This window comes from Genypterus blacodes, unplaced genomic scaffold (assembly GCF_046128005.1).
Source record: "Genypterus blacodes isolate CSIRO-AG114 ecotype Tasmania unplaced genomic scaffold, CSIRO-AGI_Gbla_v1 ptg000109l_1, whole genome shotgun sequence".
NCBI lineage: Eukaryota > Metazoa > Chordata > Actinopteri > Ophidiiformes > Ophidiidae > Genypterus > Genypterus blacodes.
The window spans coordinates 418,139-437,250 of NW_027466913.1; the positions used below are offsets into that span (position 1 = coordinate 418,139).

Consider the following 19,112-nt stretch of genomic DNA (forward strand, 5'->3'; position numbering starts at 1 on the left):
TCCCAGTTCTGCAAACAGAGAAGTAAAAATGCATTTATTACAATGAATCAACAAATATTATATAAATGTTAAGCTTATTCACACAGGATCTCTCCCTCTCGGATAGTATCACAATACAATTCTGTACGTATGTCACACATCAACTGTCTTTTTAATTCTGAATGTAAATGTAATGTAAACTAATTGAGATTTAGTCAACAGAATCAGTGATATCAGAAACAGCAACCTTCTCTCGGAGCATAAGAGATTTACACTAGATTTTATGATGCAATATGTAAAACAGTGATGTCATCTTACTCGTCATTCTGCATGCCCAGGTATCGTGGACTGGGCACCAGCATGACACGCACGTTCTCCAGCGAGCCTTTGACGATGTGCATGTACTGGTCCAGGTGGCTGGAGGGCGGCTTGGTGGCGTACGTCAGGAAGGCGTCCTCAAAGTTCACGCAGAGAGTCTGAGGGAGGTGATGGTTTCCAAACGCGATTCGACCCTACGGCGAAGCAAACAAACGCACACTTAAAGAGGCCAATAAAGACAAACATAGGAGGGGAACTTTAACCTGGTATCAGTCTTTATACCTACCTTTATATCTGATCGTGATCTACAGAAGGTTAGCTGCTTTATAATTCATATGTATCGTTTCTAACTCTCCTTGTTGGGATCTCAACAATATTAAACTATAAAACAGAAAGCAATTTGCACTTTTACAGTATGAATGCTGATGTGATGTGTATGGAGAGAGACTTCACATCACACTGCAAAGAGCCGCACACACACACACACCACTTGGATCACCTGTCATAAGGATCATCAGCATCAATCAGACCTCGGTGATTGCTGATAGCCCCACACTTAAGGTGGTACTTCAGTCTCCAGGTACTGCAGGTGATTGGTGCCTTTGTCATAGATTAACTATAAACTGCACTCCAGCTTCACAACATGAGACCCCTGACCACATTTCTGCATGAGCAACCCAGAGACGAGACTCACCGTGCTGATGTTAACTTTGATGACGGGGATGAGGGAGCGCCACGACGACAAGGGGTCCGGACTCTCTGCTTTGATGTTCACGCTGTACAAGAAGCACAAAACATGAGGCCGAATAAAACTTTAGTGGAACATTTATTGCCGAGCTGTGCAGTAAAGTTGTCTGTCAGTCTGAGATGACAGCACCTGGCGTCTGAGTTTATTATGAATGTAGGCGCTGCACTGACTAAATGTTTGTTTATGGCTGGTTCAGGTTTCTTGTCGTAAAATTTCCATTTATTCCATTTATTTATTTATATGGGACTTCGCCCTTGCCTGTTTGCATTCCACAACCACATCCCTGAACATTAACAGGCTTTCATTTACAGCTCCCATGATGCACCTGTCCAGGGTCTTCTTTGTCTCCTCCCGCCCCCTCTCCTCATCTTTCTTGGGAGTGATGAGCGTGGGCTCCAGGCCAAAGGTCTCCTGCAGGCGGGCGTAGAGGTCGGTCCGGTTGTAAACATGGAACTCAAAGCCGTTGACTGTCACGTAGAGCCGGGTCTCTGCCTTGGGATCTGGACATAAGGGGGACAAAGTGAAAGAGGTCGTTCGTCAGATTTGCATCTCTTGTTGGCGTCGTCTTCAATAACTTGTTCATCAAGACGCTGTTGGGCTGTGTCTGCTACATGTTTGAACACGGATGGCTGAGCTTAAAAGCAGACTGAAATATGAGTGAGTCACAGTTTTCTGCTGTTCGACACGAATCAAAGACGATTAAAGTTGCATTATCCTCAACAACAAGAGAGAAACAAACTGCATGAAGTAGGCAAATACAATAATTCTACAACAACATCAGCGCTACATTCTGCTCACCGTGCTGTTTCTGTTTGGGGTTGTACATTTTCCACCATCGAAATATGAGGAAGCCATCCTGTATCCTGTGACACGGGGAGAGAACGTGTCAATCAGGGCGTTAAAAACTAATATAGCAGCAAGAAAGGATCAAACAATGCCGCACTGTAAATAACGGCACAGCGGCGTGTTTACCTGATAGACATGTCCTGGTTGATGAAGTAGACGTCTCTGAACATGACTTTCCCTGACAGCACAGAGAAGGAGAAGGAGCCTGTGGTGGGAGCATCAGACGGAGTTTAGAGAGACACTCTGGTAAACAACAGCAATCTAAAGCTTTATTATACATTAGCTGCTGGGAGACATTCACAGCGCTTGATTAAAATGTTAAGATTACGACTGGCTGGTGAGAAGTAAAGCTGACCCACACAAAGATATTTGATCAATGTCCTCTTATTGTAGAGAATCTAATCAGAGAGGAACTGACTTGTAGAAGATGGTCTGAGACTGAACATGAACATGGATTGCAAACATCAAAGTTCTTTTCCTCCTGACACTAAATGACAGCTGCACACACACGCTGACCCTCACGTCCTCATGCTTGAGATGTGTTTTGAGTTCGAAGTGAGGTGACTGAACACAGGAAGTGTAACTGGGCCCCGGCTCTGACACAAGGAGGCAAAGCTCGGTCGCTACTTCCTTATTTCAATTTGCAGACCTTCACATGTCTGCGACTAACTGCTGACAAAACAGTCACAACGTTTCTGTTTATTCCCTCACTTTTGTGCCCTGACCTTTTTAACACTTTAGCTTTGCACAATCTGGACCACATCTGCAGGGTGATGACACCGTCAGCTGAGACAAGGAAACTACCCATTTCAACATTTTACATTTTACATAACGCTACATACGATAACACTCAAACTTGTGTTTCCCCTTTTTTCTGCACAGCATGTTTGTTTCTTTTTTCATATTTTTCTCATTCTGCAATTGGTAATAAATTATTTGACCAAATTGCGCCATTATTACTAAAGAAGCAATAGCAAGTTCAAAATGCACCTGAAGCCTTTTCAACACACTGCTTCCTCTCTTAGCAACCAGACATGCTGGTAAAAAAAAAGATATTGGTTGAACAATGCCTTGCTCACAAAGCTTTTATGCATATGTTAGCACTTTCTTATTCACTTTTTGCCAGAAGGTTGATGGTTTCTGTCTGGGGAGCTGTTCACCTGACACACCTGACCTGATCCTGATTCATGGAAATAGATAAATGGATGCTTGAGTTCACCCAGACACTCCTCTACAGAAATTCCATTCAATGCTGGCTCCAGTTTGCCGTTGGGCCTCTATGGACATAATTACTCAGGAGGACCTGGGTGATGAAATATTCAGCAGGCCGAGTTAAAGCATTGACGCTCTGGCAGCTCTGGCAGCGTTCCTGACGCCCGTTCATCACGCGGTGACGCGGCTCCGGCAGAACTCACCGATGTGAATGTAGCCGTCCTTGTAGAGTCTGTTGATGATGAGGGTGAGGATGAGGCCGATGTTGCGGGAGTTGTAATAGGTTAAATAGATGATCCATCCACAGGACAGAATGGTGGCTGAGGGGAGAGAGAGAGCACAGCGGGGCCTCAGTCAGGGAGAGAAGAGAAGTGGTTAAGTGAACTGGAACTCTTCTTGCTTTGACTTGGCACAGGGGCGGCAGAAATGGCAGATAGATTATTGAGCCAAAGACCTTTAAGACCTCGTTGGTGCTTCTCCAACACGACCACAGACGTTTGTAGAGAGATAAAGCAGAGGATATCTAAGAACCAATAGATCAGCGGCGTGTTCTTGTCACTTCATATGGCTGGGCGATGATTTCAAAGATGTGTTAAAGTAACAAATGTGTGTGTGTGATCGTCTCTGCTGTCCAAAGAGGCCGTTCAAAGTTGATCCAATGCTTATGGAGGGTAAAGTTAAGTAAGGTTTTCAAGGGAACTGCCCACATGTTTCCTCCTCTCCTCTCCTTCCTTTACTTACCCACGAGGAGCCAGATGAAGTTTGAGTTGTGCTTGTTAAGGAAATGATCCAGCTCCCCCAGGGTGGGGAAGCCGGTCTCATTTTTGGCACCGCCCCCATCCATGGCTACAGGCGCTCAGTCTGCTGACTAGAACTGAAACAGACAGAGGTCAGAGGTCAGATTCATACGGCCCGTAGACCTGTACCAGCATGCAGACACCATTCCAGCACATGAGTTTGTATTTCTTTGGTTCCGACGTTGAATGCAAATAAGCGGTGGGAAAGAGCGGCGGCTGGAACGGTGATAAAGTTTTTATCACAGCGTTCATTTCTGCCACACAGACAAGCTGAGATTACATTCTGCATATGGGTGCTGCAGGCCTCTCACTCTTATCCAAACTACACCACACTGGCTCTTTATGCTATATTGGTCATCAGAAACGGCTCAATGTACCGGCGTGAGAACGATCTCTCTCCATCTGGCTTACAAACGATTTCATCTCCTTAAGTGCAGCTGAGTTCCTCCCTCTTACATGAACGACACCTGGCAGAAGGTTATTGATTCATACCAACATTGATCAGACCCTCGTTCAGTTAGGAAGTGTTCTGCTTAAGTTAGAGCAAATGTCCTAAAGCTGTTTGGCAAATTTCACATGTATACAATCTAAATAATGAGACACAAATATAAACGCCCTCTCAGACAGAGTTTAACACTTCTAGTAGAGAAATACAAAAACATTCAGCAACACAATCCTGAGAGGTTTTAATTTACTTTTAGGTCTCAAAATGTTTCTCTGAATCTAATGTTTATTAAATGAGGCTGCAGATAGAGAGGCTGAAGTCAGAAAACATTTAAAGCCACAGAGAAACGCATTGGTGTCTAAATGAAAACATAAATAAGATTAGTGTGAAGCCATGCCTTTGCATAACAATTCTCATTTCATCACACTTAGATTAAGAACTAAATATATTTCACTAATTGCTTAAAAATGTTAACTTTCTACTAACATCATTTATTAACATAATCTTATATTATTGTGCAGATACATTTAATTCCTTCCAAATCAGAATTCAAACTGCACTGAGATCTGCAGAGGAAACACGAGACGCCTTCACACACTAATCGCTCCATCCTCCCACTGTACACGGCACCAGCAGCTTCACGGTGTTGGGTCACACAGACTGCGGTTCTAGCAAAGGATTATTTTACTTGGTGTGTGTGTGTGTGTGTGTGTGTGTGTGTGTGTGTGTGTGTGTGTGTGTGTGTGTGTGTGTGTGTGTGTGTGTAACAAAGGTATGTTGTTTGCCCAGTAATCAGCCCATTCTTAGGAGTCAACCGCTTTCTGTTACTTACACAAACACAAATCCTGCTTAATCCACCTTAAATCACGTTGCTTGTGAGCCCACGGAGGTGAAATCTTAAGAGCTCTCTGTCTCAGAGGGTCAACTACTGCATCTGGATGAATAAAGCATTGTGATGGTTTGCAGAAGGCCAAGCATCATTTAGAGATTCAGTCTTCTATTTGAAAACATAAAACACTGTCCAAGTGAGTTGGTAATGCACAGCCGCAGTCAGTCTGCAGCCTGAATGGGCAATATGCATGTGTGTGTGTGTGTGTTTCCAGGAGAGCTCCTGTACCATTCCTATCAGGGAGCTGATATTCCTGAAAGACGAGTTCAGGTTGAGAGTGATATTCCTTATGACTTCACAGACCTGGTATAGAGACATGAGGACAGATTCCATGGCCACGCTGGTGTAAATGAGTCACCGCGGTTACCTGCTGTTTCATTTTTCCTTTAGAAGTGGGTGAAGAGTCAAGAGTGCAAGGGAAACTCGATTACTGTGCCTTTACCTCTCCCTGTCAGTTAGCATGTAAAGGTCGACTGAGAACCTCATTCCCCCAAAACATATCACCATAAGATACCAAAGAGAGCAGCCACAGAGCCCTCACAGAGCAGCCACAGCGCAGCCACGGAGCCCTCACAGAGCAGCCGCAGAGCAACCACAGAGCAGCCACAGAGTAGTAGTAGTAATTTCATCATGTGACCCTTGTAATTTTACTTTGACATGTATAGATGTGATCAGCACCTACAGGCGTGTTCTTCTTATACATGTAACGTGCTGCTGTCAAGTAACTGATTGTTGTCACTGATTGGCCCTTGACCTCATCTGCCCCATGCTGTAGATAATGCCCCTGTATTGTGTTGTGCTGTGTTGTGTTGTGTTGTGTTGTATTGTTGTGTTTACACTGAATGAAGTGTTCACCTCATGTTGTCTAATATCTTGGGGTATGTTGGACTAAACACTGTAAGCTTTTCATCCGTGCAGGCATGTACTTTTACTGTAACCACCAAAACTCTGAGCTTAATCCATTCTAATCACACTGGAGTTGTGTGTAGTTTCACTCTTCTTATTCTTTAATCATAGTTACAAACATGACAGTATAGAGAAAGAAACCTACATTAAAAACAATCATTTAATCTGTCATTATGTCAACATTAAGTGTGTAAACATTAACCAGCTCCTTTACGGACGAGCCAGATACTCATTAGGTTGTAAAAATGAAAGTACACCTGATTACAAACAGGACGACAACAACAACAACACCACAGCAGAGCCACAGTGGCTGAAGCTGGAGCTCAGCGGGGATCAGCTGTGTGATTGCCACTGACAGGCTTGACCAGTAAGTCACCTTGCTCTGGAGGAAACACACCCACGCCGATCACCAGGAGCTGATAACACGCTCCATCTGATAATTCCGCCATTCAAGCGACACAATAAACAACACGTCCATTTGATTCAATCCAAACTTTAGCACTTGTGCCGGATGAAGGCGCTTGTGAATGGGACAACAACAACGACGAGGGCGACAGCAGATTGAAACTAGACGCTCCCTCCCTTTTGTTCACCTTATAAACTGGCAACAGATCTACATTAAATCACCCTGTCTTAACATTTTAATACACCTTGTTGACGTCCACCGTGACGTTTAAACGAACAAAGCACTTGACTCACCTGAGACCAAGCAGATAGCTAAACCCAGCACTCACTCGACTAACGTGGCCATAATATGACACAGTAAAGGCAAACAGTCGATTTACTTGCGTCGTTGTTGTCGTTAGCGCCATTACACACCTGTGCCCCGTCGTCGTGTGCTTATAACGCTTTAGCGCGCAGAGAATTCACTTATTAGGCTCAGAATCATATCGTTAGCGCCGCTGTTAGCTTAGCGAGCTAACGTGACAGCAGGCCGCACCCTTTAACTTCTCGTTTCTTTAAACTGCTAAAACAAGTCGTTTAGTGACGGTGAGGTACCTTAGCGTGTCGGCCGGGGTTCGTGGCTTCATCTTTGCCCCAGTTACCCGGGAGTTTCCCTCGCTTTTCCGTGTCAGACACCGGGCTCTCTCGCTAACAGCAACATTCCCCCGTTCCAATATTTACATGGCAGATCCTCGACTCGCTTCCTGCTCTGGGAGCGGGGCACGGAGCCAATTGACCAATAGGAAAATTAGTGCCTCCGACAGGGACCAATCAGAGTGACGTATATGGGCAGAAGAGGCAGGCCGACCAATCAAATGAGAGCGTCATCAAAAAAACACAAGACATGACGGACAGATTACTCCATCAATCAAAACCAATGCTTTTACTACTTCGACATGTCCATATAATTTTACTGCGTGAACTGTAAAATAATTTATGATGATAAACAAACTTTCACTCTGCTGGCCCTTTTTCACCCTGACAAGACTGTGTAGAGTGAACACAGGCTGACCCCTGACCTTTGTTAATGGTTACTGTAAAAGCCAGCCTGACAGGGAACTACCGCCTAGTGACTGTATTCTTCTTCAGCATCGTTTGAAATTTGAATGGTTTTTTGTTTTTTTTGCGTCATTCCTGATGTCATTATAGGGTTTATGCAGTTCAATGGATTAACATTGCTGGTAGTCTTAGTTGCTCCTCATTTGTAAGGCTGAGGAAGGTCGAGAGGTCGGATTGGAAAGTTCATGGCTCAATTTAGGCCTAGTCTTAGGGGGCCTGTCCAAGTGCTGTTGAACGAGACACTGAACCCCTACGTCATTGTGAAGCGGTTTGAATTAAAGTGCTACATAAATACAGGCCAGGAGAGATGTGCCATTGTGACAGCAGAACTTCATCCAATTATTTTGGAGATTAACTGGCAGGTAGTTTGAGAAAAAAGGTTATTACCAAGCACCAAACTTTCCACTCTACAACTTGCCACAACCCACTAGGAATTCATCAAATTTTCCTTTTCTCTTCACCCTCTGCGCTCTACACACACATGCAGGTTTTAACATACATGCTGTTTGTACACCACAGTGGCAGATTTGTGGATTGAAGTTATCTGCATACTGTAAACTTCAAAGCGGCGGAGATGATGGCTCACTGCCGGAAAAACAGGGACAGATGGAGGATGTTACCCAGAAAAACTCTCAGGTTTATGAACAATGATGCATAGAAACACTCAACTCACTGACAGCTGGCCACATTTCTGACTGACAAGGCATCCCAAAGATAGTACGGTACCTCAGAGTGTGTGGGCGAAGAGGACAACTTCACTCAGACTCAGACAGAAAAAGATCCTGCACCAAGTCTGCTCCATATAGGCTATTCATATCCTCCTAATTATATTACATTAGGATATTAATGTGGGCTTGGTTGTCTGAATTTGTGTCATATTGCTGTCTTAATATTTACTTAACTCTGCTATGTTTTGGCTATAACCCTCACACTCCCATTGGCCATGCTTCTACCATAACAGCAGCAGTGGAGAGAGGAAGTTGAGAGACGGAAGTTTGATTTTTAAAGTAGCTCAGCGGCTCGGTGAGGTCACAATGTCTTTATCATAACAAAGACCATTCTATACTCAAAAATCTAATTACAAATAATTAGCAGAAAACAGAGCTGCATTGACTCTGGGGTTTTGTTCAGTGTTGGTCGCTCCTCTGCTCTCGTCCCAAATGAGGAGTCATTCTAAAGGATGACAAGTGACAAACTATTCCTCTGCCGATTTGAGTTCTTCTCCTCTCTCCTCTCTCCTCTCCTCCATGACTCCAACATCGCTCACAGGGAGTTTGTCTCCTGCCCTCTGAATGTCATTTCAACTTAATTCCTACAGGGCATCCCTGAGGCATTCACTGCAGATATTCTATTAGTAATTAACAGTTCCTCCACTTTTGCTTCAGTCCCCTGCTTTTAAATATGCAGCAGCAGCACAGGGCTGGATGGAGGACACCTAATTATAATCATCTTGCTTCAGGCAGTTATAGACACACGTATCCTCAAAATGCTTTTAAATCAGAATACCTAATAATAAATCATAATAATGTTTTAGGGGAAGCATTTTCCTCACAGATGTTAGTCTTTATGGTTAACAAAACTTTAGAGAAATTACAGGAGATCGCCACGATTTATGAGCTGCTTCCCTGCAGTCACTAACGAGCCGCTCCTCACTGTTGGAAAAGCTGTTCATTAATATCTCAACACCATCTGACCCCACTTACTAATATTATTCTGAGATATTAATAACAGTTAATGTTAGTCAGCATATCTTGGTCTGGTATCACATCCATGGCTCTCAGTGGGCTCTTATCTTCTTATTGGACTTTCAATTTTATCTGCACAATTTTGTCCCACGTTGTTTTAAACTCAGTTCCATGTTTGCCTCGTTATTCTCAATAGGTCATTTATTTGAAATATTACACATTCTGACCAAACTCCTCCCAGTCATGTAGCCTGGTGTAGCCACAGCTTCATGCACACAAAGTGCTGTGAGTGTAAAAGCTTTCAGAGGTAAGAGAGGAAATCTGAATCATTTTTGGCCCGTTGACCTTTATTTCTATTCTGCCAGCCAAAGGTCACAGCTGAAATGAAGAACTGATGTTTGTGTAAGATTGTATCTTCCAGCGGCATCATAAGTGGTGTGAAAGGTTTCCAATGCGTCTCATAAGGCCTGGAGGTGCTCATTCACCAGATTTGGAGTTTATGATGTAATCCAAGCGTTTCTTAAGTCTCTCACGAGTCTGAGCCCTGCAGGAGAGCTGAAGGTCCATCAAGGTCCTTCAGCTAGGCACAGCTGAAGGAGATCAGACTTTCATAAACACGTCTCACCTCTTTCTATGCTTCTGCAAATTACTTGCATTCATTTCTGAAATGAGAAACAAAAACAAGCACATTCACATTAATGTGATTAAATAGTTTTTAGTTTTATTTTTCTTGTCACATTCGCTCAAGTTAATGTAGAATAAACAGAAGAGTTGAATGAGGACACTGGAAACAAAGCAGAGTCATTTGATGCACTGGAGGCTCTGACTTCTCTCTCCTGACCTTACAAATACAAAAAGAACTAAATAAAACATAGTGCAAGTGTAGATTGTGAATTATCTATTCAACACATCATACATTATCATTTCCAAATGATTTACATTTTGGGACAGAATCCCAAATGTGGAGTGGATTTGTGGAGTTTGAGTTGTGAGATAATGAATGTTTGCGTGTCGGAGGCAGCTTATCTTGACAGCAGATAGCTGCTTGTTACCGAGGAGCAGAATCAGTGGAAATCCATTTCACGCACAGCTGGAAACATTTATTTAATGACAGTCATTGTCAGATACAGACAGATCCGCTTTCTCAAGAGGGATTTGATAAGAACAAGATTAATTCTGTAAAACAAAAGTATTGAGTTCTCCACCTGGTTGTGATCTTTAATGCTGTCTTATCTGCATGATTCACATGAAGCCCAACATTACATGAAGATATTACTAATGGAATTCCACATGTAACAAATGTTCAAAGTTCAGCTGAGATTGTTGTAAAACACAGAGAGGAAAGGAGTTCTAATAAATACATTCTTAAATTAAATTGCAAATGTCCTAGTGGGCACCTGAGCCAATTTCAAAGACCATAAATGAATACAGACCCTCTATTAACATATGGCATGAAACACATGAATAATTCATCCCTCAGGGAATAATAAGTCTCCTCATATATTACACACATATTATTCCCACCAACGATCAAAGCAATATATCAAAACCTTAATACTCAACGGCTCGTTGCTGCAGTAGGAATCAGTCTCTGACTTCTGCCTTCCATTGATCAAGACACAACAGGAAGGCTAAATGAATGTTCTCATTTGAACAAAGCAAATAATCAGGCTGAGGGCAGACTGGTATCAAGTTTACAAATGTGCATGCATTCATGCAACAATACATCAACAGTGCTCTCATACAGAAAGTGCAGGTGAAAAATAAAAAGAGTTAGAAACTCATCAGCACGTCTCGCTCCTGCACGCTGGTGTAGAACGGCTTCCCAAACACAAAGGAGTGCAGTCCTGCTCGCAGCTTCTCAGCAAAGGCCATGACAATGTTCAGGTCTCCTTCCACCAGCAGGTCCAGGTCGGTCTTCAGACTGCGCAGGGAGCGGAATGGCTTCTTCCCTTTTTGCCTGCAAAGAGAAGTGAGAGATATTGTAGCTATTAACTTACAACACTTGGGGTCAGAGGATTTGCATTAATATCTAGCTGAGGTGCAACCGTGCAAGGTAATGTCATGCCTAAATGAATTATGTATGCCGACAGAGGAGAGCAACTTAGCATAAACAAGCCTGTTCAAGCACCTGTACACTGGAACACACGGTTGGAAACACCGGCTGCTCTACAGGTTTTGACACAAACACACTGAGTTTGCTTACATATAATTAAATCTGCCATTTAAAGACATAAATATCAATTGTTTTTTATAGAAGGTTGATTTAAGATGTACTAATGTTTATCTTGAGTTAACAGTACAACATTGTAGTCAGGATTGCTTCCAATTACAAGCGGATCGGGCACCAGATCGTGGAGAAGGATTAAATGCATTTTGTAAACAAGCGAAAAACAAGATCAGGTACAATTAGGTGAGCAATGTAAAGGCAAACGTGAGGGGCTTGCTAATGTTTTCAATTACTGCCAGAGGACAGAGCGCCGGCTGTGGTATTAAACAGGGGAGGTGAGGTCACTCAACCACTGGGGAGCCCAGAGGGAGAGGAGTTGAGCCAAGATGGAGAGACCACCGGGTCACGGCGGGGCAGGGGACTTGAAGAAATTGGGGAAAAGCTCAAGACAAGGAGGGTTCAAGTGTCACAAATGAAATATAGAAGCTGTGTGTGTGTGTGTGTGTGTGTGTGTGTGTGTGTGTGTGTGTGTGTGTGTGTGTGTGTGTGTGTGTGTGTGTGTGTGTGTGTGTGTGTGTGTGTGTGTGTGTGTGTGTGTGTGTGTGTGTGTGTGTGTGTGTGTGTGTGTGTGTGTTTGTGTGTGGGTGTGTGTGGAGCCCAGCCATCAGAGGGGTATTGTGACTCTGATGGGACGAGCGTGAGTGGAGATGGAATCGTGTTCCGTCCGGCCCCTGAGGGAATCTAGGCGTTTCTGTCCAAACAACAACATTAGTGACTTCTTAAGCAAATCTCTCTCTTTGTAACAGACTTTGCTGGTTAACAAGCAAAGTTCTGGAAGAGAGTCAAATGTAATTCTGTGTGAAATCTCCACGCAACTGGTGGCGCGTTGCACCGCCGACGCTAAAGTTTTGTTAAATAACCATGGGATTGTACTCTGAATCCACAATCTGTGTGTGGAAGCATCACCAGGGAGCTCCAGATAGAGCTGCAGGCTCATTAGAGCTGCTTTAGGGAAAAAGAGCTTCCTTTGGAATGTCACCACGTCCAAGGAGTCAAGGAAAAGATGAAATGACTCACAGGTATAGAGAGGATTATGGTGTGTGCGTGTGCGTGCGTGCGTGCGTGCGTGCGTGCGTGCGTGCGTGCGTGCGTGCGTGCGTGTGTGCGTGTGCGTGTGTGCGTGTGTGCGTGTGTGCGTGTGTGTGTGTGTGTGTGTGTGCCTGTTTCTATGGTGCAGGCTCTGTAAGGGGAATTGAGCAACGGCAAAAATCTATGCGGCTCTTTCTTCTTTGTGTTCTTATTGACAGCTTACGTTTCGTCCTCGATGTACTTGAGGAGTGCGAGGGCCTTCCTGTGGAGCAGCAGCAGGAACTGGGCCAGGTAGGTGCTCCGCAGGGACAGGCTGGGCTTCAGCATGAACACCTGGGTGCCACACAGGATGTCAATTAGTAGTCAAGGCTACGGAAACAGGTCGGGGTAAAAACACGGAGCTGCTTTGTGCTAACCTTGAGAGTAAGACATACATGTTGCTGTTATCATGGGGAAAAGTCCTAAATGGGATTGGATCAGTACATTCTTACATGATTACAAGTGAACTAAGCCATTGATCATTTCTTTGCACTTTTACTGGCAAAAACAGAGAGCAGAGTAAACATTTAGAGTTTCCTGCTTCTTTTCCCTAAATGACAGCAGATCAATGACTCATCTTCAACCAGCACGGCAACAAAATAACACAGAAGTCGCCGCACAAACACCTCAGAGTGCTGCTTTATTCTTACCTCGTCTATAAACGACTTCACCAGAGTGTCTTTATGCATGACGTCTTGAAATATATTCCTGAGGAGAAATGGATCATAGCTGTTAGATTGAGAGGCAAACCTGTCAAACACAGGTGTAACTAAGGCAACAACAGGGCTGGAGCTACGAGGAGAGCTCTTTTAAAAAGACTGACATTGATTAGTACGCATTACAGCCACTAATGTGACAAAAGAAGCCGCTGAGAGATGTAAAGATCAATCAGCTTACAGGTCTGGTGTGAAGGTTTCGTCGGTGTGGATGACGGTGTCCGGAGCGATGTCCTGCTCGCTGTCCGTGCGCCACAGCGCGCTCAGCTCTGACCTCATGTACCGCCGCTGGTTGTACGTGTGTTCGTGGCACGGCGGCATCTGCTTGACCGTGTTGATGTCCACGTCGATGTGCGTGGTGGGGTAAGGCGAGTAGAGCACCTGGCGGAAGGGCAGGACGAAGCTGCCGGTGGAGTCCTGGGGACGGGAGAGAAGGGGAGCTGTGGATGTGTGGATGTGTGACTGTACTGCGCTCTGCTGCGAGGTGGGATGCGGTTGTCACGGCTACCTTGAGCAGACCCTGGACGAACAGGCCCGTGTCGTACTTGAAGGAAGCGTCGGCCTTGCAGAGACGAGAGCTCTCCCTCTCGGCCGGGGTGAGGAAGAGGCAAAGCGTCCGCACGATCTGGGAGAAACAACAGAGGAGACGCTTTCAGAACATAATGATGTAATGAAGTAATAACAGAACTCTCTATTGTTATTGTTTACATGCTTCAGTTATGGAGCATTGGTTTTAAATGTAATAGAATCTGCTTAGTTGCACTCACATTTGTGTGGAGCTCATTCAAATCAATCAGCCGCACAACTTCCCCCCCAATGACACGGCTGCATAACAAATGTGCCCCAGCGCCGCTAATCCATTACATTTACCTTATTTACTTTGTCCGAGTTGCTTCCGACCACGATGGAGCAGCCGCACGTCTGCAGATGAGAGCTGATGGCCCTGAAACACAAAGACAGGCAATGAGCGGTGATGTCACTGAGCCTGCAGGTTACACTGGCACAGTTACCCAGCACACACACACACACACACACACACACACACCCTCCAGCTCCTCCCTGCCTCCTAAATCCTTCCTGGGAGGTTAAATAATAATTTTAAACGATTATTATCATCATTATCGGGTAATGTCAGTCAGAGGAATGATTAAACTTTAAAGCAAACCTGGAGGCAATTAATTAAAACAGATAAATATGAGACAAAGGAAGCCGGTCGACCTCCAGCTGATTGTGTTTACACTGCAAACGCATCGACTCGTACACAAGTGGACGATCTCTGAAGGACAAACAAGGCGTCAGACAGGCTCACTGATTGTTTTACGTCCAAGTAAAGAAGTTTGAGCTCACAGATCCTTCCTCGTCACTTAGTTTGGAGGTTGATTACTGGTGCGGCCTCTCTATACGGTCTCTATAGTAACAGTTACTGTCTCATTGTCCTGAGGGAACTTTTGGTGAAGTGGCGACACATTACTCATCACTGGAAGGTTGATGGGTGTTAAACGGGACACGGTTCATCATCCGTCTCCATTTACAGGAGCAAAGTGCTTACTTGTGGAGGAAGTCCTCGTGGCAGCTGTCCCCGATGTCATCATCATTTAGCACCGTGTCTTTAATCTGCTCAGCAGGGGCGGAGGGGGAAAAGAGAAGTCATTTTGTAAATTGTTTTCAGCAAAGTCAAAAATGCTGATGGGCACATTTACAGAGGAAACAAAGCAACAACGCCAGAGAACAGCAGGGGAGCTTTGTCGGTGTGTGTGTGTGTGTGCGATGCTTCTTCTTTCTTCCATTTGCATATTAGATGGATCATACGGAGAAGCTGAATCATCTCAAATCACGCAAAAGCATCAATCAAGATCCTTCTAACAGCTAATCAGATATTCAACATTCATCCCAGCCGGAGCCAGAGGGGTTCCTTCACATATCAACCACCTGTAGTCCAGAGCGCCGCTTCCACTCGCTCACTGCCACCACTGTGTTTAGATGAAGAACATAATTACTTTGCCAAAACACTTAAGACCGGAGTCGCAGAGCTGCTGCAAGCACTTTGGTTGAAAGGAGATGGTTTGCTTTTTTATTCAAATTCAACCCTGTTATGAATGTGCCTAATGAACGGCTGTTGCCATGGCAGCTACACAATCCTAACGCCAATATGTCTGAAATATTTACTGATTGTGTTTTTTTACCCTGCAGCCTTTTTTTAAAACTTTTTGTAGCCCAGGTTTCTCATCTCTTTGTAAGGTTATTCCCCAAACCCCCCTGTGCACAAATGAATCATCAGCATGTTGCGCTCCCACTGAAGCCTTCCATTTCTTTGCCATGATTATCAATTTTTGAAGCATGAGATGCCCTGGAGTGTGTGTATGCGTGTGTGAGTGCGTGTGTGTTTGTGTGTTGCTCACATCTATGTCCTCAGGCACACTGTGTGTCTTCATGGAGGCCAACAGCTCCATTATAGGGACAATCTCTGAGCTCAGCACTGAGATGATGTTGTAGCCCTGAAATAGATGGAAGCAGAAAACATTGGAGTCTAACAGCGTGCAGATACTGAAGTCTGAGGGTGGAGTGTCTGGACTGGACGACAACTACAAATGAACTGTGATTCTCAGCATGTTTGCCATTTAATCTACACTGTTGTTGAACATTAATAAAGGAAAGAGGAGAGCAAAGGTCTGACATACTACTGTCAGAGAGGAAGAGGCTTTCTGCAACAATCCTCTTTGCCACGAGGATTCCTTTTTTGTAGAATCCAATAATAATATTCATTGAACAGACTAGGAGGGTTACAGAGGCTGCTTTGTGAGGAAAGCTCTGAAAACAAAGCAAATCAAAACCCTATGCAGTCTAATCTGAGGCTGCTGCATCCCGGTGCAGAGCTCTCTCTCATGATGCCACAACAGGATTGTGTCTCCCTCTGTGTTTCCTCTCCTCTCCTCTAGCTTTTTCTATTGCATGTCCCCGAGCTAATTCACTGCCTCTCCCTCTCTCCCTCTCCCCCTCTCTCCCTCTCTCCCTCTCCCCCGTTTCTCTCTCTCCTCTGCAGGGGCTTCCAGCTTTATTATCCTGCCGATGCCGCCTGAATCCCTAATGGTAAAAACAAAAAGGTGAAAGATTTTCTTATATACTCCAATCAAGAACTTGCAGAGGAATATAACCTTTAAAGTAGCTTTTAGAACGGAGGGAACATTCATCTGTGCTGTGGCTGTGGCTGCAGGTGTGTAGGTGTGTAGGTGTGTGTGTGTGTGTGTGTACCTTCTGCATCCAAATGCGTCCCTTGCGGATAACGTGCTTCAGCCTCTCCACGCAGATTGTGTGCAGAGGCAGGTAGAAGGCCAGCTCCGTCTGCGGCAGGATGATGGACAGGGCACACGTGTTCTTGTCCCCTTTCAGCTCGCCGTCGAAAATGAGAGACACGATGATGACGCCCTTCTCTGCCAGGACAAAGAACTTCACGTCCACTGCCCCGCACTCGGCGCTGCGCAGGATCTCGCCGTTCAGCGTATGATTGGCCAGAAAGGTCACCTCTCCGTCACTGAGGAACATCACACGCTCGCCCTTGGGTGCCCAGATGTGGCGTACTCGCGGGCCTAAGATGTTGTCCCAGTAGGCGAACGTGGCGGCGAGCAGCGGACATTCTCCCTCCACCGTCACCTCAGACTTTGCCACAGCAGGCGACTGGGGCGGACAGCCAGAAGACATGGGAGCGGCCTGGAGATGAGTCTGCCCAAGCTTAAGGTCTGATGATGTGGATGAAGCTGCATGACCATAAAGAAGAATACACTGTGATGGTGTTTGTTCTAATGAGAAGCTCATCATGGTAACTGCAATAAGAAGGTTAGCAGCTCCAAACCTCTGGGACAAGAAGAAGAAGATCTGATGTCTTATTTAGTCACGCACTGCTACTGAATTTGATTAATTTGTGTTACATTTATTATAATCTTTCTTCACCTTGGAGTAAGAAAGGTTCAATATAAACACACTTGTCTTTGCAATCTGACTCATTGCTGTGAAGTGCATAATGATTGGAAACATGTTTTCATTTTCACATCCCTAATAAAGTCATCAGGTCAGCTGATCAGATTGGAGCGACCACACAAATCTGGCGTGTGACTTCCAATAAAGGATCAATGTCAAGTTAGAAAGTAACATGTACTGTTGCGTATAATTCACTGTTTATTAAACAACAATGTACGCGAACTATCCAAATATAGTCCAACCTTCTCCAACACAAACACAGCGTGTATCAGAGCGCATCAGTCACTATGAGTCGAGCTAACAGGCTAACTAACAAACACAAGTGACAAAGCATCCCGATACATTTACTTACTTGTTCTGCGTTTATGACGTCACGGCACCACGCTTCAGTGATCTTTGAATAAGACCCCGAAATGTTGCAGAAATGTCTTCATTACATTTTCCAGCGGTTTGCGGCACTTGTTCGCTCATTAGCTCTTAGCAGGTTTGTGCTACATAAATACTTCCTGTTCCGTCATCCTACGTCAGTCGCTGACAGCGATCCAGCGCGACCTCTGGCGGACGACGTGCAGAATTGGACGCTAGGGCAATGATGTCATTTTTATTGGGGGCGTTCGCCTGCATAAAATGCGATTTAAATTAATTTACATGGAGTCTGCTCATACAAATGAATGTGTCTGCAGGCACAACACTTTGCTTTCTAATTTCCTCTTCTGAAGATGCTGTTGTTTTCATTTTCATTTCCTATTTTCTCCCGTGAGTTTGAAGTTAATTGATATTTCTTGCGTCACAATTTGAGCTTGTCAAACAGAGCTGTAAGTGAATGTACAGCTCTAATAAGTGTGATCTGTGTAGGTGTCTCAGTGTCAGAGCTCTGGTTGACTGTCATGCCTCAAGGGAACAGAATCATAATGAATCACACCTTTTCCCCTTTCACAATGACAGAACACACCACAGACCCTGCATGTCTCTACCAGAGGGCTTCAGCTGGGGGGGATAGATGTTTGTTGTTCGCCCTCTTGATGCAACATTCTTCAAGTTCTAATCACCCAAAGTCCCCGTTTTATTTTGAAGAATGGGTTTATCCATGAGTAATCCTGACGTTTGAACATCACGGTATTGACAGGAGGGAGGTGTGAGTGTGTGTGAGTGTGTGTGTGTGTGAATATGTGCTTGTCAAATCAGCCCATCCCATTAGAGAAACTTGAATTACAATCACAAGACTTTCACACTCAAATTCAACACAATATGCATATTTTATCCTTTCATCCTCAAAAAGTTGTATTGTCTACAACTCACAACATTGTTCTCAAGTCTGACTGACACTGCAGGCTCTAAATGGTCCCTTAGAAATGCAGATAATGAATTGCTCCAACACCCTCTGATTATGTAACACAGTCACATAACGAGCTGGAAACAGTGAACTACTATCAATGTTTACTCTCATCAGATGACATTAATGCTTTCCTGTCATAGCTTGGATTGATTTCTATATTCTGGACCCCAGCTGGCGTCCTCACTTCTCAGTCATAGGTTGCACTTTCCAATTTCTTCAAATGCCTCTTGTCTGTTGTAGCCCCGGCCTGCAAATCTCACTGAGTGTACTCGTGATGAATCAGCAGCATTCATCTTCTGCCGGCTTTCCAGGGTTGCAGTTCAGCCTTTGTTGCAAACAGAACTGTAGCTCAGCTTTTCCCACCCAGAACCTCTTCTACAATTTCCTCCCGTTGCACAGCGAGTTCACAGAAGTAAACACTTTGCAGATGTTCCAGATTGCAGAGGTTATGTTTGCACCCAT

The 19,112-nt window shown here is 44.6% G+C and overlaps 2 protein-coding genes across 12 annotated transcripts in view; both read right to left on the minus strand.

Moving 5' to 3' along the window:
* The window catches only part of kiaa1109 (KIAA1109 ortholog), a 53,810-nt gene extending 46,521 nt beyond the window's left edge, over window positions 1–7,289 (minus strand). For all 11 annotated transcript variants that reach the window (XM_076161008.1, XM_076161018.1, XM_076161017.1 and 8 more), the window contains exons 1-8: window positions 7,140–7,289; window positions 3,845–3,977; window positions 3,307–3,423; window positions 2,018–2,096; window positions 1,844–1,908; window positions 1,371–1,545; window positions 992–1,073; window positions 298–491 (exon numbers count right to left, since the gene is read on the minus strand). In XM_076161008.1, the coding sequence (XP_076017123.1) occupies window positions 298–491; window positions 992–1,073; window positions 1,371–1,545; window positions 1,844–1,908; window positions 2,018–2,096; window positions 3,307–3,423; window positions 3,845–3,947 (815 nt within the window). In that variant the 5' untranslated portion in view covers window positions 3,948–3,977; window positions 7,140–7,289. The remainder of the gene's footprint in view (window positions 1–297; window positions 492–991; window positions 1,074–1,370; window positions 1,546–1,843; window positions 1,909–2,017; window positions 2,097–3,306; window positions 3,424–3,844; window positions 3,978–7,139) is intronic.
* A 3,117-nt stretch (window positions 7,290–10,406) lies between these two features.
* Window positions 10,407–17,828, minus strand: c9orf72 (C9orf72-SMCR8 complex subunit). Its single transcript, XM_076161034.1, has 10 exons — window positions 17,667–17,828; window positions 16,592–17,094; window positions 15,742–15,837; window positions 14,892–14,956; window positions 14,213–14,285; window positions 13,851–13,967; window positions 13,524–13,759; window positions 13,277–13,334; window positions 12,811–12,920; window positions 10,407–11,288 (listed from the first exon to the last, which is right to left on the minus strand). Exons 2-10 carry the CDS (start codon window positions 17,036–17,038, stop codon window positions 11,102–11,104), a joined length of 1,389 nt encoding a protein of 462 aa, XP_076017149.1. The 5' UTR covers window positions 17,039–17,094; window positions 17,667–17,828; the 3' UTR covers window positions 10,407–11,101.
* Between the last annotated feature and the right edge of the window lie 1,284 nt (window positions 17,829–19,112).